Genomic DNA, 24897 nt, shown 5'->3' on the forward strand with positions numbered 1-24897 from the left:
AATCTGTCTTGGAGGAAGTACAACTAGAATGCTCCTTAGAAGCAAGGATGGTGAGACTGCATCTTACATACTTTGTACATGTTGTCAGGAGGGATCCGTCCCTGGAGAAGTACATCATGCTTGGTAAAGTAGAGGGTCCATGGAAAAGAGGAAGACCCTCAGTGAGATGCATTGACACAGTGGCTACAACAGTGGACTCAAGCATAACAATGATTGTAAGAATGGTGCAGGGTCGGGTAGTGTTTTGTTCTGTTGTACATAGGCTTGCTGTGAGTCGGAACCAGCTCGACGACACCTGACAATGACAACAACAAGCACTGGGAGAAACTGGGTGAAAGAGTATACCTTAGACTGGGAACGTTCTTAACAAAAATTCACTTGAAGCAAAACTTGACTTGCAAGGAGTTTAGAGCTGAGCTCCCTCGTCCATGTCACCACTTTGTGACACGGTGCTTTGGAATTCACCATTTAGACGGAAAATAGGAAGGACTTTAAACTATGTCGTGTTAGATGTAGTAACCGTCTTTGGGTATAAATGCCTCATAAGGCAAAGTTGAAATACTGTTTAAATAATAGTAGAACCTAGGTGAGCTACTACTATTTGATTTTCTGTGAGGAATATATTCATTTTTTTCCTTTATAGATCATCCTGCTGAATTCTGCCTCTGATCTTCACAGCTACATTGATAAAAACCAGCTCACCCCGGAGCTAGGGGGAACTCTGGAATATCGCCATAGTCAGTGGATAAATCATCGAACTGTGAGTACTAACCTGTGTTCCCTTTTCAGAGTTTCACCTTGTTTTCTAGAGGATGAGGGACTTTAGGATCAATTGTTGGGAAGGCACGGCCCATGACTGCCTCACCTTGGGAATGTTGGGTTTTTCTAAGCCACAGGCTGGGGAAGAAATATGGTGAAAGGGTTAAGGCTTGAGGTTTCTCCTGCTGACTACTGTCACCTCACTGCATGCTGTATGTTGGTATGGGTGTACCTGGAGAGTTTTCAAGAATACCAGTACCCTTGGAGCCCGGTGGTGCAGTGGTTCAGAGATTGGCTGATAACCAAAAGGTCAGCAGTTTGAATCCACTCAGCCACTCCTTGGAAACCCTGTGGGATAGTTCTACTCTGTCCCATAGGGTCGCTATGAGTTGGAATTGACTGGACGGCAACGGGTTTGGTTTGGTATATCTCAGAGAGGTTGATTTATGTGATCTGGGACAGGTCCCAGACATTAGCATCCCATAGAACCCCTCAGATGATTCTAATCTGCACAGACAAGATTGAGACCCACTAGAGAATATGGATTTTGGAATCAGACCAAGCTTCATATAAATATTGTCACCATTAGCTATTGTCTGACCTTGGGTGAGCTACTAAAGCTCTTTGAGCTCGTTTCCCTTTTGTTAACACAGTGGTTCTCAGCTGGGGGCAGTTTTGCCTACCTCGGGACATTCGTCAATGCCTGTAGACTTTTTTTGTAGTCATAACCTGGGGAGGGGCTGGCGGACAAAGGGAACGCCTAGTGGGTAGAGGCCAAGGACGCTGCTAGATGTCCTGCAATGCACAGGACAACCCCCACCAGCAAGAATGACCCGGCCCAAAATGTCAAAGCTGCTGATGGCGAGAAACCCTGGACTAACAACAGGCACGTGAAAGCCCTTCATAGGTAGTATTTTACTTTTCTTTTTTTCCCATTTAGTCGTATTGGTGATTATACTGTGGCTCTGACATTTCGTTCTTATTGCTCCCTTCCCAGACTTCATCTTCCAGCTAGGCCTCATACCTGACTCTCTGAGTTGTTACTTTTGTTATTATGATTATAACACTTGTAAAGTACTTTATTGTCCCCAAGATCCTTTCATGTTTGCTATTCCATTTGATTCCAAAAAAACTCCGCAAAAACAGAGCAAGTGTTATCCCTGTTTTTCAAACAAGGACTCTGGGATTTAAAGGCATTACACGGCTTATCAAGATCAGTTAGAGAGGACCAGAATCTGGACTCTAATTTAAGTCTTCAGTGATCAAGGCCAAGATATTTTTTCCATTGTTAAATCTAGTTTTGACTGCCAAGAGGTGGCATAACCTTGTGACTAAGAGTGCTAGCTTTGGAGCAGATTACCTGGGTTCAAATCTCAGTTTTGACCCTTATTTTTCTGTATGACTGGGGAAATGACTTAGCCTCAATTTCCTCATCTGTAGAATGGGTGGTGATTATAATAATAACACCTAGTTGAAACACATTAGAAAAGACAGTCCACATAAAACAAAATATATAATAATCTTATGTTCTCGTCTTCTCATAATTCTTCTTGGTAAGTTGGATTTTTTAAGTACTTTATTCACCCTAGGCCTATACTGAATGCTGTTGAATGAGTATCTTACACAGATGTTAGATTACATCAAAGTGATAAAACTTTGATGTACTTAAAACAAAGGTTTTAATAAAACTTGGTGTTTGTCTGCCTTTGCAGCCCAAAAGTACTATGATGTTAAAGGTTGTGGCTATACAAATACTCAGGCTAATAGGTGGGATTCCACCTGCAGCGGTGCTTGGAATGTGAAAATGGTTGAAGTAGACGTTGGGTTCAGACAGCAGAATAGGCATCTAGTGCTCTGGGAGCCTCATTCCACCTCCCCCAGCCTTCACCTCTGGTGTAGAGATGGGCCACCTCAGATCTGGTGCATTCTTCATGGTTTGTGTTTTCAGAAGTGTTCTCTGATGATACAGGAACAGGAATCATTTTTTCCCAAATGATAATTAGGCGGGACCTCTCTATTCCAACCATTCATCCATCCGTAGCCCTTTATGGTCCATAAAGGGGGTCACAGGCAAAGTCCTATGCCCTGGGGGAACAGAGATGAATGTGCTTGCCTTTAGGGCAAAACTATCTCAGGAATAGGAGAAGTGGGCATGGCAGTGCCAATCTAGCTGAGAGGAATGATTTGTGGGACTCTGACAGGCCACCCGGAGCCCTGGTGGTGCATTGGTTAAGAACTTGGCTGTTAACCAGAGGGTCGGCAGTTCGAATCCACCAGCTGCTCTTTGGAAACCCTGTACAGCAGTTCTACTCTGTCCTACAGGGTTGCTATGAGTTGGAATTGACTCAAAGGCAGTGGGTTTGGTTTTTTTGGTTATGACAGGCCACCCATCTTCACATAACTCCTCTGATGGTCAGTGCGATTTTTTTCTAGGTTAGACCGTATGTCTCCTAAACACCATGCTGAGATGCAGGTACCTCACCTGGAATATTAGCTATGAAGCCTCCAGCTCCTTAGCAGGTGTCCATTTAATGGCAGAGTAGGGTCCTCAGTTGAAGGAATGCAGCACAGGCAAATTTCTATAAAGGTGAAGTGCAAGGTAGAGGTGCCCAACCCCTCCCCACAGCTGACAGAAATCACTACTTTCCTCAACTATCATTTCCTCTCAGCAGCATGTGACAAGCTTCTCAGAGGTGTCGGCAGTTGGACTGTTGAGGGAGAAATGTAGGAGCTGGAAGAGGTTTTTGAGAGGGAAGGTTGGGTGGTCCTGCCCTTTTCAGCATTTCACCAGGTTTACATCCTGAGTTACTTAATGTTGAGTGTTCTTATACTACTGAACGGAGCCCTGAACTTCACGTGAAGCAGCTGACCTTGATTGAGTCCTCCCTTTCTAGCAATATGATCTTGGGAAATTCTCTTAACCTACTGGAGCTTCAGCTGTCTCCTCTGTAAAATGGGGATGAAATACCTACCACATGGGATTACTGAGATGAGAGACAGACATCTAGCACTGAGTATAGTGTGTGGTGTGTTGCAGGGACTTAGGAAATGGTAGCTCGAAGTCTTTGTTGTTAGTTGGTAGTTGCCATTGAGTCAGCTCTGACTCATGGTGACCTTATGTGTAACAGAACAAAGCTTTGCCCGGTCCTGTGGCACCTTCATGATCATTGGCGTGATCGAGTCCATTGTTGTGGCTGTTGTATCAATCCATCTCCTCGAGGGTTTCCCTTATTGCTAGGTCTCCTGCTGTTGTATTGAGAGAGCATGTTGGTCAATGCTAATCTTCCCACATGGTTATGATTGTCTCACTTTCCAGGCCGTTGAAAACTTTGCCTTAACAGTAAAGACCACTGCCCAGATGCTCCAGACGTTTGGGGCCTGCCTTGCCGAAACAGAGCTGCCCAGAGGTGTGCAGTCCACTGAAGACCTTCTCATGGCCCACACAAGGCAGCAGGACAAGCTGAAGGTGAGTGGTGAGAGGGCCATCAGAGGCCAGCCCCCACCCATGCCTGCTGGCAGGATGGGTCAACCTCCTGAAAGGAGTCAGGAGCAGACCTAAAGGTTAAGGTCTCTCCTTCCTTCATCACCAGTGACTTGGCAGCCAGCAGACATCTTCAACTTCCAGGATAGGCAGTAAGGTGAAGAGAAAAAAATCTTTCCTTGAGGCTGGGTGGTGAATATGAAAGGATTGCAAGTAAGACCTATGAGAAGCAACCCAGCAAATGGAAACTCATTCAAGCTTTGTGCTTGCCTGTTGAGGTATGTGAGCATCAGGGGCAGATTATCCAATAGGCAAGGTAAGCACAGGCTTACTTGTGCTTACTTACTAATCTATAGCAAACAGTTTCACTACAGATTAGTAAGTAAGCCCATGCTTCCCTTGGTTACTGGTCATCCACCCCTGTCAGGGACTGTAAATTTGAAAAAAGGCTTTGATTCTGCAGGAAGATGCTGTGGGGTTGGGAGAGAGAAGATGCCAGCCATACCTGGAAGCAGAATCTTTAATGTGATTTAAAAAAAAAAAAGTGAAACTGTTCACTAGAGATGATCTGGTAAGCAAGGTAAGCACCGTGCTTACCAAGCCGGTTGGATAATCTGCCCCCGTCTGAGCGTCCTTTCCAGTGTTGAGCTCCCAGGACCCTGGTCAGGATGAAGCAAGACCACAGGGGCTGAAATTGCAGTGAGTGAGGGGGAGAAGGGAGTTAGCTTTTGAAGTGGAAGCTTCCTAGCAGGTGTTGCAAAATTTGGGGCAGACTACTAAGCTGACTTATTGCTGCATTTTCTCCATGATGTGTGTTTTTATCTGGGAACTAATTTGAGAAAAAGGACTCAGTATGAGTTTAAGGACAGGCACTGTTACGTGATCCATGAAAGCATGTAGCAACCTTCTGAGAAAGCAGCTTGGCAGGTTATTTCAGGTCATGGAGAAAATGGAAGTCTTCCCGGGGTATTGCTAAGTGTGCATCAGCCCCATTCTGCTTTGAGACGCATACACAGTCTGAATCCAGTAGGTCACAGGAGACCAGTCCTCAATAGGGCAGTAAACCGAGGACTGGAAGGTTGATGCCTCTTGGCATTACATCTCCTCACTGTGTGGAGCTTGGGAAGAGCTGATCTATTTTCTCTCTGACTCAGAATTTGCAAAACTGCTTTGATTAGTTGATTGATTAGTTCATTGATTCAACATTTATTGAGTACCCATCACTATGTGTCAGCAAGGAGCCCTGGTGGCACAGTGGTTAAGCGCTCTGCTGCTCACCAAAAGATGGGCAGTTTGAACCCACCAGCCGCTCCATGGCAGTCTGCTTCCATAAAGATTACAGCCTTGGAAATCCCATGGGGCAGTTCTACTGTGTCCCATAGGTTTGCGGTGAGTTGGAATCTGCTTGACAGCAGTGGGTTTTTCTACATGCCAGGGGAAAAAAAAAAAAGTGAGACCTCAAGGCACACATGGTCTAGTTAGGAAAGTCAGAGACTAGTGGCTGAGGCAAATGAATTCTTCTGTGCTTCAGTGAGCATTGTTAAATTCTCTCTGGAAGGGGCCTGGTATACAAAAAGAGTTTGAAATGTATTCCTGAAATTACTCTGAGGAATCCAAAGATCTGGCTGAAACTTTGAAAGCCTGAATGTGTCTTGGAAAAATTTCCTGTAAATGCCTCTGAGACGCTTGATCATTTTGTTTTCTAAGCAAATTGGCCAGATTCGCTGAGGGCTGTGGGGACCACGATCTGTCTCAGGAAATATCTAGCTCAATTGGCGTAACAGTTTAGAAAATGTTCTACATTGTACTTTGGTGAGTAGCATGTGGGGCCTTAAAAGCCTGTGAGTGGCCATCTAAGATACTCCACTGGCTTCACCCCTTCGAGAGCAAGGGAGAATGAAGAAAACTAAAGACACAGGGAAAGGTTAGTCCAAAAGGACTAATGGATGCAAGTACCATGGCCTCCACCAGACTGAGTCCAATACAACTAGATGGTGCCCGGCCACAACCCCAGACTGCTCTGACAGGGATCACAATAGAGGGTCCCAGACAGAGCTGGAGAAAAATGTAGAACAAAATTTGAACCCACAAAAAAGACCAGACTTACTGATCTGACAGAAACTAGAGAAACCCCAGGAGTATGGCCCCCAGACACCCTTTTAGCTCAGTAATGAAATCACTCCTGAGGTTCACCCTTCATCCAAAGATAAGACAGTCACCTGAAACAAAACGAGACTAAAGGGGCACACCAGCCCAGGGGCCAGGAGAAGGCAGGAGGGAACAGGAAAGCTGGTAATAGGGAACCCAAGGTTGAGAAGGGACAGTGTTGACATGCCGTGCGATTGTTAACCAGTGTTAAACAGTATGTGTATTGTTTAATGAGAAGTTAGTTTGTTCTGTAAACCTTCATATAAAGTACAATTAAAAAAAAAAAAAAAAAAACTGGCCGAATTCACCTCCCCCAATCCCTGGGAGGGATGGTACAGGCTGCAGAGAGCAGGGGCAAGGATACCTCAGTGCCATCTGCTAGAAAAGGGTTTGAGGTCACAGGCCCACCAGCCCCCAGGTTACAGACCAAAAGGGGCCTGCAGAGTAGCCAGCTGGACAAGCGAGTGTGATGTTGAGAATGCTGAGAACAGCAGGAGGTACTGTGAGAGGGGTCCCGTGCCAAGGGCCACGAGCATGATTGTCCTCTGCCTTGTCCCAGAAGGGTTTGGGGAAGTTGTAGAGCAGAAGCACAGAGATGACAAGGTGGTCAGTCACGAAGGCCCCTGAGGAAAATGGTGAAGAAATGTGGATTTTGGACTGAGACATATATCTGGGGGGTGGAAACCAGCCAGTCAGGCTCTGCTATGCGTCAGTGGAGGTTCCCAGAAAAAAGCGGATGCATAGATGTTCTATAATTTCTACTTAGGTGAAGAGCTCGAAGAGGGGGGGCGGCGGGGGTGGGGGGTGTGGGGGGAGACTGGACTCCAAGATGAAGTAAAGTCATTTTCTCCTGGAGGTCGACCAGCTATGCTCCAAATTAAAACTCTGGGAAAAGGAAATTAAACATTCACTTGGATTATGGAGTGGGGTAAGTTTGTAGAACCGCATAATTTGCAGTATTGTCTGACACAAGAAGCAATTTTATACTCTAATTATCAAGTCTCAGTTTCGTTAAACGCCCATGTTTACATTTACATGGTACTAAATTTAGTGTGAATAACGGTAAATTATGTGACCCATAAGACAAATGAAAGGAATGTAGGAAGTTCCATTTAATTAACCTTTTAGTAAGAAATCAAATGCAAAGTCTCACATAAACTAAACTGCTGTGCTTGTTTATATTTATATGTTTATATTCCACACTGGAAACCCTGGTGGCGTAGTGGTTAAGAGCTATGGCTGCTAGCCAAAAGGTCGGCAGTTCAAATCTACCTGACGCTCCTTGGAAACCCTATGGGGCAGGTCTACTCTGTCCTATGGGGTCACTATGAGGCGGAATCAACTTGATGGCCGTGGGATTTTTTTGTTGTTGTTTGTTTGTTTTTTATTCCACACTGCCATAAGATCACAGAGAAGACCTATAATTATTTTAGGAAAAAAATTTCCCAAAACAGTTGAGCTTGTCCAGGTGTTTATGTTAATTAAAAATATTAAGTGAATTTGGATTAAAAATACAAGTATTCTGTCTTTATCTCAGGCAGTAATATTAATCATTACTAGTGTTAAGGACAATACAGAAGAGTTTATTAAAGTATTTTTTTATGATTACTAATTATTGGACTAAAACAAATTTGATTTTCTTTGCTCATTATCTTGTAACTTAGAAGCAAGAATACCAGATTCATTAAACTGGAGTTACGTTTTTCCTTTTTGCCATCCAAAAATGCTTTAAAGCAAGAAAGGGTTTGTATTGGAGGGGGAAGGAATACTGTTTAAACTTTATTAATAACTTGGTAGTTTTTTTTTTGTGGTTATTTATACGTATTTTATTTTATTCACGTAAGTGTGTTTTACTTACCTGAACAGGTTTCAGTGGAGCTTCCAGACTAAGACAGACTAGAAAGAAAGGTCCCAAACCAGCTGAATGAAAACCCTGTGAATCACAGTGTCCTGATCCTGTTATGCCTTGGGTCTCCAGTTGTCGGGGCTGGACTTAGCAGCACCTGACAATCACCACTTATGTTTTAAGTAATTTTTTTTTTTTCCATTTGGAAAGCACCTTTCCAAGTGGAAAACCAGTATAAGATCCATACTTTAGAAGAGTGAACATTTAAATCTATTTAAATATTTGTACATGTTACAGTGTATGATGTACAGCCTTCTCTCACTCTGGAACGTTTTTCCAAAACAGTTAATACAGAATTAGGATATTTGGCTTGATTTCTTAATTTCTTTTCTCCTGGGATCTTTGAGATCCCTTATATTGGTTCATATAAGCACCCAATCCCTTCTACAACCAATCAAAATAAGAAAAAAAAAAAAAACCTGTCGCCGTTGAGTCGATTCCGACTCATAGTGACCCTATAGGACAGAGTAGAACTGCCCCATAGAGTTCCCAAGGAGCATCTGGTGGATTCAAACTGCTGACCTCTTGGTTAGCAACTGTAACCCTTAACTACTACACCACCAGGGTTTCCTATCAAAATAAGAGAGCCACTGAGTTTGAGAGCTTTGAAGACCTCATTTGCTAATACCCTATGGAGTTGTTACCACCAAAATTATTTTTCAGTAAGAATGTCTTTTCTTTTGGTCGCTCTAGTCTCAAAGCATTAACTCTTGAGCAAACTCCCGACTTTAAAGAAGGCTCCTCTCTAGGAACACAGATTCCTTCTCCTGAGACTGAGTCCCATGTTGGAGCTTAATTCCACGTTTTATAGTCAAAGAAAGAGCCTAGGTGGCACAAGTAGGTTCGCAGTCAGCTGCTAACCTGAAGGTTGACAGTTTAAACCCACTAGCAGCTCTGCAGAACAAAAGGACTGATGATCCGCTTCCTTAAAGATTATGGCCAAGAAAACCCTAGGGAGCAGTTCTACTCTGTAACACATGGGGGCGCCATGAGTCAGAGGCCAACTGGATGGCAGCTAACAACAATAGTCAAAGAGTGTTCTCAATTTCAATATGTGTTATTTTTTGTCCATTCAGACTGTGGGCATCTAGCCTTCATGCTAAGGTTTGAAAACTATAATTCTCTGTGATTTCTCTTTACCACCTGAGAGTCCTGTACACACACCAGTGTTAGCCTTCTCTGGAAAAGTGAAGGTCCTGAAGGGCCAAGACCAGCAGACACAACTGTGCACACCTCTTCCCTCCATGAGTGTGCCTTTCACCTGTGGGCCAAGAGTTAGAGAGTGTATTCTGAGCTCCTACACACAGGTGCCCTAAGCTCTCTGCGAATTGTGTCCTCCAAGGAGAAGCCTTCTCCAAGCTGACAAGCTATGAGCTACTTCTCACTTTATAAGAAGTGCAGGAGCACTCACCCTTCACCACTGGGACTCTTTCTGCGCAAAAAGAGGACACTCGCTGGAAGGTAGAATGAACTTATGCAGACGTTCCTGGAGGACCATCCTTAGCTCTCCTCCTCCAGCCTGAGTGCCGATGAAATTCCTAAAATGATTAAGAATGTTTTGTTACCATGGAAAGTAAAACTGCTTAAGATTCTTGGGCCATGGGACTACCCGATATACACATGGAAAATAGTGAAGTTGAACCCCTACCTGGAGGCAGATATAAAAATTAACTCAAAATCCGTCAAAGATCTAAATGTAAGAGCTAAAACTATCAAGGAGCCCTGGTGGCCCAGTGGTTAAGAGCTTGGCTGCTAACCAACGAGTCAGCAGTTTGAATCTACCAGCTGCTCCTTGAAAACCCTATGGGGCAGTTCTACTCTGTCCTATAGTGTAGCTATGAAAACATAGGTGTAAATCTTCATACTTTGGGTTGTAACACCAAGAGCACAAAGGATACCACCAAGGAAGTGAAAAGAAACCCACAGAATGGGAGAACATATTTGCAAATCATATATCTGATAAAGTTACAGTGTCCAGAATATATAAACAACTTTTACAACACAATCATAAAAAGACAACCCAATTTAAAAATGAGCAAAGAATTTGAATAGTCATTTCTCCAAAGAAGATACACAAATGGCCATTAAGCACATGAAGAGATGCTCAACATTGTTACTGATAAGGGAAATGTAAATCACAATCACAATGAGATAGCCACTAGAATGGCATAATCAGAATAAAAACCCAGTGCCATCAAGTCAGTTCTGACCCATAATGATCCTATAGGACAGAGTAGAATTGTCCCGTAGGATTTCCAAGGCTGTAATCTTTATGGAAGCAGACTGCTACGTCTTTTTCCCACAGAATGGCTGGTGTGTTTGAACCACCAACCTTTTGGTTAGCAGCCGAGTGCTTAACCACCGCACCACCGGGGGCCCTGTAGTCAAAATGGCTATAATCAAAAAGACAAACCATAACAAGTATTGGTGAGGATGTGAGGAGATTTGAAGTCTCATACATGCCTGGTGAGATTGTAAACTGTCTGGCAGTTCCTCAAAAAGTTACATATGACTGAGCAATTCCACTCCTAGGCATATGCCCCAAGGACTTGAAAACATATTTCTCTATAAAAACATGTAGACAAATGTTCACAGCAGATCAGTCACAGTAGCCAAAAAGTGGAAACAACCCAAATGACCATCAACTGATGAATGGGTAAACAAAATGTGGTATATCCATACAATGGAGTATTACTCAGCCATAGAGGGAAGTGAGGTACTGATACGTGCTACAACGGGATGAACCTTTTACACTAAGCAAAATGAAACCATTTGCTCAGTGAAAAAGCCAAAAACAAAAGGCCACATGTTATATGATCCCATTTATTTTAAATGTCCAGAATAGGCAAATCCACAGAGAAAGTAAGTAGATTAGTGGTTTCTAAGAGCTGGGGTAAGGGGTGAATGGGAAGTCAGTGTTAAGATATACAGGGTTTCTTTTTGGGGTGATGGAAATGTTCTGGAAAAAAACCTGGGGTCGTATACTTTAAAAAGATTAATTTTATGGTACGTGGATTATATCTCAGTTAAAAAAAGGTCCTCAAGACCTGAGACAAGACAACACAAAGTAACAACCACAAACCCTATACAGATATGTAATTTTCTTACCCTTTTTTTTCTGTAGACTTATGCAGCAAAACAGCTCTTATTATATTATTTTGAGCTGGTTGTATAGGCAGATCACAAAGGCAGGCAGTCTGCCTCTTGTGTCCCAGAAGGGCATCATTTTCACCTCTTTGCAGGTCTTATTTAGGCCAGAAACACAGGGCCTTGGCCTTCTGCTCTCAATTCGTTGGTTACTTTAGTCATTTGAGGCACTGAACCATGTGTCCATTTAAATAGGATAGAACTCTCTCTTTAAAAAAACATAAGAAATCGAACAGAGCCATAGGACTTTTTTCTCGTCATGGAGGAGGATAGGGGAGGAAAGTGCCTGTGGTCCTTTAGTTATGTGGCACAACACTTTTCACAAAACTAATACTGTTTAGCAATTCAGAGATGGCAGTTCCATCAATATTACTATGATAACAAAAATGAGAAGATAATCAGCATTACAAGTTATTCCCATAGGATCTGGAAATCATTATGAAGTCTTAGGAGTTTTTTGTAAGACCCCTTTGTTCAAATTCTACTTCCAGAGAACACAGCAAATTAGTAATGGTCACGGATACACCCACATACACACATCTCAGTTTTGTACAGGAAGAGGCCATGGGCATTCTTACGAACGTTTTCAATCAACACTCTACCAAGTCAGTGTTCTGATCTAATTTTATACCACAGGAATATCTCCCTCTCAGTAACTGCAGAGGAAAGGGGATATCTCCTTATCTTTTTCTGGGACTCCTTTTTTTTTTCTAAATTATGAATTCTGGGTTCTAGAATTTATTAGTTAGCTTTAGAAACAAAAACAGGATAGTAGAGTTCAATTTTATTGGCAGAAATCAGGTAAGTGATAAAATTGGGAAAGGAGTGCATCAGGGTTGTACCTTTTCACCATACTTATTCAATCTGCATACTGAACATATAACCAAGAAACTGGACTATATAAAGAAGAACAGGGCATCAAGATTGGAGGCTGACTCATTAACAACCTGCAGTATGCAGATTACACAACTTTGTGTGCCAAAAGCAATGAGGATTTGAAGTACTTATTGGTGAAGATCAAGGACTACAGCCTTCAGAATGGATTACACCTCAACATAAAATAAACAAAAATCCTCACAACTGGACCAATAAGCAACATCATGAAAAACAGAGAAAAGATTGTAGGTGTCAAGGATATCATTTTACTTGGATCCACAATCAATGCCCATGAAAGCAGCAGTCAAGAAATCAAACAACGTATTGCATTGGGCAAATCTGCTGCAAAAGACTTCTTTAAAGTGTTAAAGAACAAAGATGTCACTTTGAGGACTAAGTGCTCCTGATCCTAAACCAAAAAAAAAAAAAAAAACCTGTTGTCATCCAGTCAGAATGCATCTGACCTAAGCCATGATAATTTCAGTTGCCTCATATGCATGTGAAAAGCTGGACAATGAATAAAGAAGACCCAAAGAAGAACTGGTGCATTTGAATTATGGCGTTGGTGAAGAATATTGGATATACCACGGACTGCAATAAGAATGAACAAATCTGTCTTGGAGGAAGTACAGCCAGAATGCTCCTTAGAAGCTAGGATGGCCAGACTTCATCTCATGTACTTTGGGCATGTTATCAGGAGGGACCAGTCCCTGGAGAAGGACATCATGCTTGGTAAAGTAGAGAATCAGCAAAAAAGAGGAAGACCCTCAACAAGATGGATTGACACAGTGGCCGCAGCATGGGCTCAAACACAGCAATAACTGTGAGGATGACGCAGGACCAGGCGTTGTTTCATTCTGTTGTGTGTAGGGTGGCTATGAGTTGTAACTGACTTGATGTCACCTAATAACAACAATAAAAGTGAAATAAGGGGTATAAAGTATTAATCTTTCACATATTCTCTTGGCTCTGATTCAGTCTTTCACTTCTCATACCCACCTCTACTTCCTGCCCATGACACAGCCTAGCACAGTGTCTAGCATGTATAATAAACCAATTGCCACTGAGTCGATTCTGACTCATGGTGACCCCATATACGATAGCACTTTATAAATGTTGTTGAATGAGTGTCTACATTCATGTTTACCCTTGTCATAGAAAAGAATTCCCCCTAGAAAATTTAAATTCCTTTGACCCTTAAGTAGTCCCCCATGCCTTGCTAGTGGGTCTTCTTCAGAACCAACAGCATGCTTCCATAAGGGTGCAAGCAGAACTGATATTCAGTGGGTACACACTGGGATAGCTGGACTAATTGTTAAAAGTTAAGCATTTACATCCATTGAGGGTCCTCAGTCTACCTCCCTGTCCCCTTTCCTAGGACCCAAAGACCTACTCATGATTCTAGCAGTGTTGCCACATGGACTGCAGATAGCCTTGAGACTCTGTTTCAGCATTGTATCTGAATCTGTGCTAATCCGCCAGTACCTGCTCTATACAGGTACTAAGTATTTTCAATGTTCACTACTGTAGACAAGACCAGACTCCATTTTGGAGCTGGGCAATTTACATTTGCTCCTTCCAAGTACCATATAATTCCTCAGTCTTTCTGTGTTTATGGCAGATTGTTATAATCCTCCTGAAGCTGACTGGTCTAGTCACACAGCAATAACCAGGTCAAGATTTCTGCTTGCTTTTTTTTTTTTTTAGGTGTGAAGGCAATTATAGATTGAATTGTGTTCCCACAAAGTATGTGTTGAATTACTGACCCTTGTACCTGTGGAGGGAGCCCTGGGGGCACAGTGGTTAAGAGCTACGGCTGCTAAACAAAAGGTTGGCAGTTCAAATCCACCAGCCACTCCTTGGAAACCCTATGGGGCAGTTCTACTCTGTCCTATAGGGTCACTAGGAGTCAGAATAGACTCAATGGCAATGGTTTTTTTTTTTTTTTTAAATACCTGTTTTTTTTTTTTTATGGCAGAGTCCGGGTGGCACGGTGGTTAAGTGCTCAGCTGCTAACCAAAAGGTAGGTGGTTCAAACCCACCAGCCACTCTGTGGGAAAAAGAAGTGGCAGTCTGCTTCTGTAAAGATTGGAACTTTGGAAACCCATGGGGCAGTTCTGCCGTGTCCTGTAGGGTCACTATGAGTTGGAATTGACTCGATGGCAATGGGTTTGGTTTTTGGTTTGGTACCTGTGGATGTCATCCTGTTTGGAAACAGAGTTTTTGTTTTGTTGCTTTGAGGACATAACCAGTGTAGGGTGGGTCCTAAACCTCATCACTTCTGAGTTATAAAAAGACCAGAATAGACAGACACACACAGGGTAAGACAGAGCGAGGATTGTCTAAAAGCCAAGGAACCAAGGAACACTCAGGTCTGCTGACAAGGAAGGAATTGACACAAATACAACTGAGACTCTAATTTGGACTTTTAGCCTCCAGAACTGTGAGAAAATAAATTTCTGATTTTTAAAACCACCTCCTGTGGTGTTTGTGTTATAGCAGTACTAGGTAACTAAGATAGGGATACATGGTGTATAACATTACTTATTAAGGTTCATCTGCCCTTCTCCACATACTTTCCTCACACTCTACAGTTCTTTGGATGTATCTTCTCGGCTTCCTTCTCCAGATGCCTCCTTCTGCCTTGGCAATATGGCACCTTTCCCAATAACTGCATCACAAAAGTGAGTCTGTCACAAAAGTATGTATATAACTTGTTGATGGGTAATGACACGACCCTGTTGTGAACTCAGGGGTAATTACAACACTGAGTGAGAAAAGCCGGGACCGTCTTCAGTAGGTCCAAAAAAACAAACCAAACGCTTTGCCATTGAGTTGATTCCAACTTATAGTGACCCTATACGAAAAAAAAAAATTTTTTTTTTTTATACGACAGAGTAGAACTGTCCCATAGGGTTTCCAAGGAGCAACTGGTGGACTTGAACTGCTGACCATTTGGTTAGCAGCTCAACACTTAACCGCTGTGCCACCAGGGCTCCCTTCAGTGGATACCAAACCAAACCAAACTCATTGCCATGGAGTCGATCCCGACCCATAGCGACTCTACAGGACAGAGTAGAACTGCCCCATAGAGTTCCCAAGGAACACCTGGTGGATTCGAACTGCTAACCTTTTGGCTAGCAGCCATAGCACTTATCCATAACACCACCAGGGTTTCCCTTCAGTGGATCAGTGGATAGGAGGCGGCAAAATGGGGTAAGAACACTTATTCATGAGAAATTTTTCCCATTGCGCCTTACTTGTCTTTATTCATTTGCAACCTGATTTCTTCAGATTTTTATGAATTCATCCAACTTACAAATGTAAATAAGCATTGATAAGAAACGTGGGCTGACACCTGAGAGTGGAAAAGAAGGGCGGTGTCCAATTCCTAGGCTGAAGTGCCAGCCAAGTGGCTGACTTGGGCATAACCTGGAGTGGACAGAGCCAGAGGGGGTGTCCATAGAATTGTGAGGGTCTAGATCAGAGCTGTGAATCGGAATTGATTTGACAGCAATGGGTTTTTTTTTTTTTGAGATCAGAGAAGGCAAGTCTGTCATCAAGGAGATCCAGGGACAGGTTTGAGGCTGGATATGGACAATGGAAGCTTTCTGTGGGGGTAAAAACTAGAGAGGAATGGGAGACAAGGAGCAAAGCCGTGAGGCTGAGCAGGCCCAGGATTCCTGTGTGAACAGCTCGAGGAAGTATAAAACTCTTCCCACGGGGAATGAGCCCTTTACTGTGAAGGCTGGAGAGAGGGCTCAGAGGCAATGGTTCTGCTTGAGTCGTTGAACTATGGGTCTGTTGTAGCTGTCAGGGTCATACCAAACTAGCATCCTGTGACTCAGAAGCCAAACTGGGAACTCCAGCTCTAGAGAGTAATATTCTAGACTAGGCCTCGCCCCTTTTTGACTTGTGGCCTTGGTGTTGTGGTTGAGGCTCAGAACAGTGAGAGATGCCTGTGATGTGCAAGGACTAGCGCTGTTGTATTGAAAAGGAGCTAGCCCCACATTGTCCCCGACTGCAGAGCCCAACGTCCCCACGTTAGAAGAGCAGGATAGAGTTGCCTTAGAAGTACAAATCTTTCCATGTCAAACTGTAACTGCTGCCAGTCTCTACCAACCTTCAATAATTGAGCAAGGCCACAATTGGGGGCGGGGGGGACAGGTGGGAAAGAGAGGCAGGTCTTTAGTCTTTACTGGTGACAACAGATGAAGTGTTTTCATGGTCAACTTGCAAGTATTACATTATAACTTCAGGATAGCTTCCAGCAATTAATAGTCAATATCTGTTTTTCTTGTTCCTAGTCACTATCTTGGATTAGAACCAGAGTTTATTAGCTAGTTTTGTTTTTAACTTACAACAACATCTTGAGATACACAAAAACTTCACAGGCATTGCTTTTTGGGGAGGTAAAGTGGATGGGCTAAGAGACAGAAGTAAGAAAGACTTGCTTTTTACAGTATACACCATTTTGTATAATTTGAATTTTTTGTCACATGTATGAATTCCCTACAAAGAAATAAATTTCTACCAATAAGTTGATTAATTTTTAAAAGCTACATTGAATTTCTTAAGTGAAAAAATATCTCGTCATTCTCCTTGTCCCAATTCTACAGGAATTTTTTTTTAATCTCTTCTAAGTGAGATTATATTTTTCTTTCTCTAGGATGAGCTGAAGTTACTTAGAAAACAAGGCGCCACATTGCTATCGTGTATCCAAAAACCAGCAACCAAAAATCCCTTCAGCAAATTCAATCCCAATGAACTTGACAACATAGCTACTACGGGAAGGTGAGTGAGGGGTGGAATCTGCTTTTCGCAGAGGTAATCCGTAGAACTAGATTATCTGAAAGAACCAAGAACAGATTGGAAAGGCTACTACTGAGTCTTGGTGGGGCCGAGAATGAATAATATTTGAGACAATAAAGCATCCATCTGGCATCCATTTGCAGAGCTCTTTTTACGAGAATTTTATTCCCTCCTATGAAACACTCTGGTCCCAAGATTTCAAGGCAAATGGTAGTATTTATTGTTCCGTTCACAAATAACAGTTTTTCTGTGTGCTGTGCTTTACAAACCTGTTGCCTTTGATGCCAAAGCCATTGCCGTTGAGATGATTCCCACGCAGCGACCCTGTAGGACAGAGTAGAACTGCCCCGTAGGGTTTCCAAGGAGCAGCTGGTGGATTCAAACTGGTGACTTCTTGATTAGTAGCCGAGCTCTTAACCACTGTGCTGCCAGGGCTCCTACCTGTAGTAGTAGGTAGGAAAAAAGCAAACACAAAAGTATAGTCACCTGGGACACATTTTGAAGCTGGCAACAGCATCTGAGGTAGATTTCTGCCTATCACTGAAGATGTCCTGATTGAAAATGGAAAGTGGGAAAACCGGCTGAGCCCTAAGAACGTCATAGGCGATACAGACTTTCCTAAGGAAATGTGGCCGCAGTTAGTAATGCTGACAGAAAACACAGGTGTCGTCCACACAGGCCTACAAGGACTTTTGTGGAAACCAGTGCTACCATGGTGTCACTTTCTCCTTCTTTCTTGGCAGGTTATTAGTTCAGTTGGACGAAGCAGAAAAAGCGTTTAGTCAGTTTTGGTCTGAGCATCACCTGAAGCTTAGCCAGTGCCTCCAGCTACAGCGCTTCGAGGACACTTTTTGTGAGGTACCATTTTCTCATTGAGTAGAACTTCCTCTGGATCTCCTCTCTCCCCTGAACTCTTTGGTACTGGGCTTCCCTCTCTTCTGTAATCCAGCTTCCTCCTTACATCCTCGCTTCTTCCCAGACCCCCTTTTCACTTTTTAGTGAGCGAGCAGTGTTCTAGAATACCATTTTCCTGTTGGCGTACGTGGCAGTTTTTCCTTTCTGACTGATAATCTGTTGAATGTAGCATTTTTATTCCATCTACATGTGTCTTTGCATCTTCAGCTTAACTTGAAATTTCCTGAGCTATTTAAAAACAATGCACAAATACATAGATGCACAGAAGTCCTGAATCCTTTATGGATTTTCAAATTTTCTTCGAGCCTAACAAACCTGTACCTCTAGATGCGTGCTGGTCACTTACCTCGGCGCTGCTCTGATGTGTTTTGTAGGTTAAACTTGCCCTGGATTATCTGTTGGAAGAGCAAGCAGAGTTTACAGACATTGGAGACAGTGTGATGCGTGTGGAACAACTTCTTAAGGAACATAAAAAACTGGAGGAAAAAGGACAGGTGTGTTTTTTTGGCATTTTTGAGTACTGGTGTTACCGGAATAAGGTTCTTGCCTCTCTCTGGTCAAGAATGAGCAGGTAAGGCACGTAGTTTTCCACACGAGCAAAGCTTTATTGAAGAGGCTTGCAAGCGGAGACAAAGAGGGCCTAGAGCAACGCATACCCTCACGTCACAGAACAAAAGAGGGGCCCAAGTTTTTAAAAGTCCTTGGGTGGGAAAAGATTCATGTTTATTCATAGGCACAGGCGGGGATATGTTGACTAAGGTGTCTGCTCAGCAGCTTTCCGAGATGGTTCCTGTCCTAGAGGCCTCTGGGATTCGTAGCATGACTTAATATGGGACGTCATGCCTGCACAGTCTCTCACTCCCTGGGGTTTGATTCTGCGGCTGGGGCTGTAGCCTTTCACTACCCCTGGTGGAAGGTCACACAGTGGGCACATGTGGATGTTCTGCTCCTGTCCCTGGGCCTGGTTTTTCTAGCTGCTTTTGAAAGGCAACTTTGAAGAAGTTTGCGGGCTATTTTTAGATACCCTGCCCCATTGTTCTGGGGAATGGCTTTGTTTCTGCACCTTGGCACATTTCTTCTTACTTTGCAGATTTGGGGGCCCCTCTGTTCTCTGTCTTACTAATTCTCTAGGTTCTACACTCAACCCCCTATTACCTCCTTGATAGTATAGCCTATTTCTCCTTTACTTGTTTCTCCTCTAACCACAGCAGCCTCTTCGCTATTTCTCAAACATGTACCGTCCGATCTCAGGGCCTTTACTCCCTGTCTTACTCCCGGCTGAGAGACTTTAACCCCATAAATATTTATGGGAATCTGGATGGAGGTCTCTGCTTCTGTAACTTCTTCATGCTGGACTGGAGCATTGTTTCTGCCTAACCAAGCAGAAGTCTCTCGCTACCTGGCACCATTGGGACCCCTTCTTGGTGAATCAGTTGTTAGCCTTGCATGACCAGGAGGTTGGCCTAACTAAAAGCTTAAACAGGCAGGGGCCGAACGTGAATAGTACTATTCCCCGGGTCAAGGCCATAGACACTACGCTGGCTACTGTCATGGAAAGACCTTGGTAGTCTAAATCGGGGAATTATTTAATAGCCCTTTTCTATTTGTACATTTAGACAATAGTCTTAGGAAGGCATCCCTGCCATAGTGTGTGACATCATGAAAGGCTTTTACTAATTTCTATAATAAATATTCAGGCACATATAATATTCTCTCATTGTTCTTCATCCATCCTAAGAAAAACTCCTTCTCTTCTCTTAGGGCATGTACCAGGGCAGTTAGCTCAGCTTTTTGGGCTGATGTTTCTGGTGGTAAAGCTCTTGTCTCGGTAACACCAATCTGGCTGACAATTGTATAAAAGGGTGGCAGGGTTCAAAGTTTGGCACATTTTTAAGTTTAACTCTGGGGTGTCTATCTAGGAGGAGGGCCCAAAAAGAGTTGTTTTTGTTAGGTGCCATCAGGTTGGTTCCAACTCATAGCAACCCTATGCACAACAGAACAAAACGCTGCCCAGTGCTACGCCATCCCTACAATTGTTGTTATGCTTGAGCTCATTGTTGCAGCCACTGTTTCAATCCACCTTGTTCAGGGTCTTCCTCTTCCACTGACCCTGTACTCTGCCAAGCATGATGTCCTTCTCCAGGGACTGATCCCTCCTGACAACATGTCCAAAGTATGTAAGACACGGTCTCACCATCCTTGCCTCTAAGAAGCATTCTGGCCGCACTTCTTCCAAGACAGATTTGTTTGTTCTTTTGGCAGTCCATGGTATATTCAATATTCTTCACCAACACCACGATTGAAAGGCGTCAGCTCCTCTTCGGTCTTCCTTATTCATTGTCCAGCTTTCACATGGATATGATGCAATTGAAAATACCATGGCTTGGGGCAGGCGCACCTTAGTCTTCAGGGTGACATCTTTGCTCTTCAACACTTTGAAGAGGTCCTTTGCAGCAGATTTGCCCAATACAATGTGTCTTTTGATTTCTTGACTGCTGCTTCCATGGCTGTTGATTGTGGATCCAAGTAAAATGAAATCCTTGACAACTTCAGTCTTTTCTCCGTTTATCATGATGTTGCTCATGGGTCCAGTTGTGAGGATTTTTGTTTTCTTTATGTTGAGGTGCAATCCACACTGAAGACTGTGGTCTTTGATCTCCATTAGTAAGTGCTTCAAGTCCTCTTCACTTTCAGCAAGCAAGGTTGTGTCATCTGCATAACGCAGGTTGTTAATGAGTCTTTCTGCAATCCTGATGCCCCGTTCTTCTTCAAATACTCCAGCTTCTCGTGTTATTTGTTCAGCATACAGATTAAATAGGTACAGTGAAAGAATACAACCCTTATGCACACCTTTCCTGACTTTAAACCAATCAGTATCCCCTTGTTCTGTCCGAACAACTGCCTCTTGATCTATGTAAAGGCTCCTCATGAGCACAATTAAGTGTTCTGGAATTCCCGTTCTTTGCAATGTTATCCATAGTTTGTTATGATCCACACAGTCAAATGCCTTTGCATAGTCAATAAAACACAGATAAACATTCTTCTGGTATTCTCTGCTTTCAGCCAGGATCCATCTGACATCAGCAATGATATCCCTGGTTTCACATCCTCTTCTGAAACTGGCCTGAATTTCTGGCAGTTTCCTGTCGATATACTGTTGCAGGCGCTTTTGAATGATCTTCAGCAAAATTTCGCTTGCGTACGATATTGATGATATTGTTCTATAATTTCCACATTCGGTTGGATCACCTTTTTGGGGAATAGACATAAATATGGATCTCTTCTAGTCAGTTGGCCAGGAAGCTCTCTTCCATACTTCTTGGCATAGACGAGTGAGCATCTCCAGTGCTGCATCTGTTTGTTGAAACATCTCAATTGATATTCCATCAATTCATGGAGCCTTGTTTTTTGCCAATGCCTTCAGAGCAGCTTGGACTTCTTCCTTCAGTACCATTGGTTCCTGATCATATGCCACCTCTTGAAATGGTTGAATATCGACTAATTCTTTTTGGTGTAATGACTCTGTGTACTCCTTTCATTTTCTTTTGATGCTTCCTGCGTTGTCTAATATTTTCCCCATGGAATCCTTCACTATTGCAACTTGAGGCTTGAATTTTTTCTTCAGTTCTTTCATCCTGAGAAACACCGAGCGTGTTCTTCCCTTTTGGTTTTCCATCTCCAGCTCTTTGCGCATGTCATTATAATACTTTACTTTGTCTTCTCGAGAGGCCCTTTGAAATTGTCTGTTCAATTCTTTTATTTCATGAATGCTTCCTTTTGCTTTAGCTGCTCGACCCTCAAGCGCAAGTTTCAGAGTCCCCTCTGACATCCATCTTGGTCTTTTCTTTCTTTCCTGTCTTTTCAGTGACCTCTTGCTTTCTTCCTGGATGATGTCCTTGATGTCATTCCACAACTTGTCTGGTCTTTGGTCATTAGTGTTCAGTGTGTCAAATCTATTCTTGAGATGGTCTCTAAATTCAGGAGGGATATACTCAAGGTTATATTTAGGCTCTCATGGACTTGGTCTGATTTTCTTCAGTTTCAGCTTGAACTTGCATATGAGCAATTGATGGTCCATTCCAGAGTCGGCCCCTGGTCTTGTTCTGACTGATGATATTGAACTTTTCCATCATCTCTTTCCACAGATGTAGTCAATTTGATTTCTGTGTGTTCTGTCTGGCAAGGTCCATGTGTATAGTCGCTGTTTATGTTGGTGAAAGAAGGTATTTGCAATGAAGAAGTCATTGGTCTTGCAAAACCCTATCATTCGATCTCTGGCATTGTTTCTGTCACCAAGGCCATATTTTCCAACTACTGATCCTTCTTCTTTGTTTCCAACTCTCTCATTCCAATCGCCAGTAATTACCAATGCAGCTTGAGTGCATGTTCGATCACTTTCAGACTGTAGCAGCTGTCTGTCAGTTTGTTGTACTGTGGGGGCTTGTGTGTTGCTGTGATGCTGGAAGCTATGCCACCGGTATTCAGATACCAGCAGAGTCACCCATGGAGGACAGGTTTCAGCTGAGCTTCCAGACTAACACAGACTAGGAAGAAGGACCCGGCAGTCTCCTTCTGAAAAGCATTAGTCAGTGAAAACCTTATGAATAGCAGCGGAACATTGTCTGATATAGTGCTGGAAGATGAGCCCCCCAGGTTGGAGGGCACTCAAAAGATGACTGGGGAAGAGCTGCCTCCTCAAAGTAGACTCGACCTTAATGACGTGGATGGAGTAAGGCTTTCGGGACCTTCATTTGCTGATGTGGCATGACTCAAAATGAGAAGAAACAGCTGCAAACATCCATTAATAATCAGAACCTGGAATGTACGAAGTATGAATCTAGGAAAATTGGAAATCGTCAAAAATGAAATGGAACACATAAACATCGATATCCTAGGCATTAGTGAGCTGAAATGGACTGGTATTGGCCATTTTGAATCGGACAATCATATAGTCTACTATGCTGGGAATGACAACTCAAAGGGGAATGGTATTGCATTCATTGTCAAAAAGAACATTTCAAGATCTATCCTGAAGTACAACGCTGTCAGTGATAGGATAATATCCATATGCCTACAAGGAAGACCAGTTAATAGGACTATTATTCAAATTTACGCACCAACCACTAGGGCCAAAGAGGGTAGAAACCAAGTAATAGAGGAGAGTGTTTTCTACACTGCCCACCAGATATATTGGCCTCCCCCTCTTTTGTTTTTTACATTCTCTGGCACACTTCACAGGAAAGGGGAAAAGTTCCTTACCTTAGACTTTCTGTCAATCTCAATAACTGTACAGTCACGACTGGAGAATGGGCCTAGATTTTGAGTTAAAACAGAGAAAGTAGCTTTCGTGTCTAGCAAAAATTCAGTCTTCTTACCTCCCACGTCGAGAGTCACCCAAGGCTCTGCTGTGACGATGGTCTTCTGGCCGGGAGCTGAGTGGACCTCTGGGCCTCATCAATAGGGCCGCTCTTCTTCCTCTTCCAAGAGGGACATTAGGCGCTGTGGGCCTGCCCAGACTGGCCTCTGGGCGGAAGTCAACTGGACGCCCTATTATAGAACGCTCAGGACAATCCACCTTAATGGCCTCTCTTTTTCACATTGGTCTGGCTTGATACTCACCGGCCGATAAAGAAATTCTCGTGGAGGTCTTGGTCTTCAGGATCCTGTTGGGTTACCTTGAGGTGGGCCCTGAAGTGCTACTGCCAACATTTGGGCCTTTGTCTTCATATTATCCTCTACTGCCAGGTCCCTGTTGTTAAAGACCTTAAAGGCTTCTTCAACCAGTCGTGAGAGTGGAGTCTGGGGTCTTTCCTCTATCTTCTGCAGTTTCTTTTTAATATCTATTGTCATAGTTAGCAAAGTCTTTTCTTCTGGGCTCTCAGGGTCAGACTATTTCCTAAAAGCCTCAGTCAGCCTGGTGAAGAAGACTGCTGGGTTCTCTCCTGCTGGCTGGGTAATTTCTTTTACCCTATTATAATTAATAGGCTTGGCTATAACACTTCTAAATCTTACCTAGTACACATGCAACTAAATATTTGGCTCTTCCTTTTTTTTTACCATCTCTGTTGTAATCCCAGTTTGGCTCCGCATCAGGGACTTTCTCCTCCCAGTCTCAAAATAACATGTGTTGGTTGTGGGCCATTGGCATTATCGTCTGCCTGTTCTCTAGCTTCAGCCAGGATCTTAGTCTCTTCTCATCGGTACTATAACAGTGAGATAAAATGACCATCACATCTCTCCAGGTCAAATTAAAATTCAAGCTGCGTTTCATAAACTTATCCTTAAATCTTTCAGGGTCTTCTTACGCACTAAGTCTGAGACTCACAGGAACCTGGATTGTGTCTCTAGTCCCACAGTGATTGATAAATTTCTTAAAGATTTCTCCAATTTATGTATACCATAAATAGGAATTAAAGTTACCAACCACACCCTGAGTGTTGGACCAATGGGCTTTTTCTGACTCTTCTTTTACAAAGGATGATAAATTTAACATTACCTTTAACGCACAAAGTTTGTCCGGAGAAAACAGAAAATATATAAGGACTTACATGTGACAAATAAGTTTTCACCATTAGCTTTTCTTGTTGGAGGCCTTCAGTTAATCCGTCTAAAACATACTAAGCGTTCTCCCTGAGGGCAAGCTGTCCCTCTTTGGTTTACCCATTAACATTCGTGGGGCATTTATTCAGAAGCAGAAGTGGAATCTCAGACAAAATGGAGTCTGAGCCATGAGGTAGATCTTCTCGGAGAACCTGGTTTAAGACATAATTTTCTGTATAGCAAGAGGGAAAGTTTGATTACAAGCATTAGACAGGTATCTCATGCAACATTGTCTAGAAGACTGATTAAAACG

At 43.0% G+C, this 24897-nt stretch overlaps 1 protein-coding gene across 2 annotated transcripts in view; it reads left to right on the forward strand.

The window, feature by feature from the left end:
• The window catches only part of MCF2L2 (MCF.2 cell line derived transforming sequence-like 2), a 224251-nt gene that overhangs the window by 68681 nt on the left and 130673 nt on the right, over positions 1-24897 (forward strand). For both annotated transcript variants that reach the window (XM_049881580.1, XM_049881586.1), the window contains exons 6-10: positions 644-760; positions 4076-4225; positions 16987-17111; positions 17873-17987; positions 18419-18538. In XM_049881580.1, the coding sequence (XP_049737537.1) occupies positions 644-760; positions 4076-4225; positions 16987-17111; positions 17873-17987; positions 18419-18538 (627 nt within the window). The remainder of the gene's footprint in view (positions 1-643; positions 761-4075; positions 4226-16986; positions 17112-17872; positions 17988-18418; positions 18539-24897) is intronic.

The sequence above is a fragment of the Elephas maximus genome, chromosome 1 (genome assembly GCF_024166365.1).
Source record: "Elephas maximus indicus isolate mEleMax1 chromosome 1, mEleMax1 primary haplotype, whole genome shotgun sequence".
Lineage (NCBI taxonomy): Eukaryota > Metazoa > Chordata > Mammalia > Proboscidea > Elephantidae > Elephas > Elephas maximus.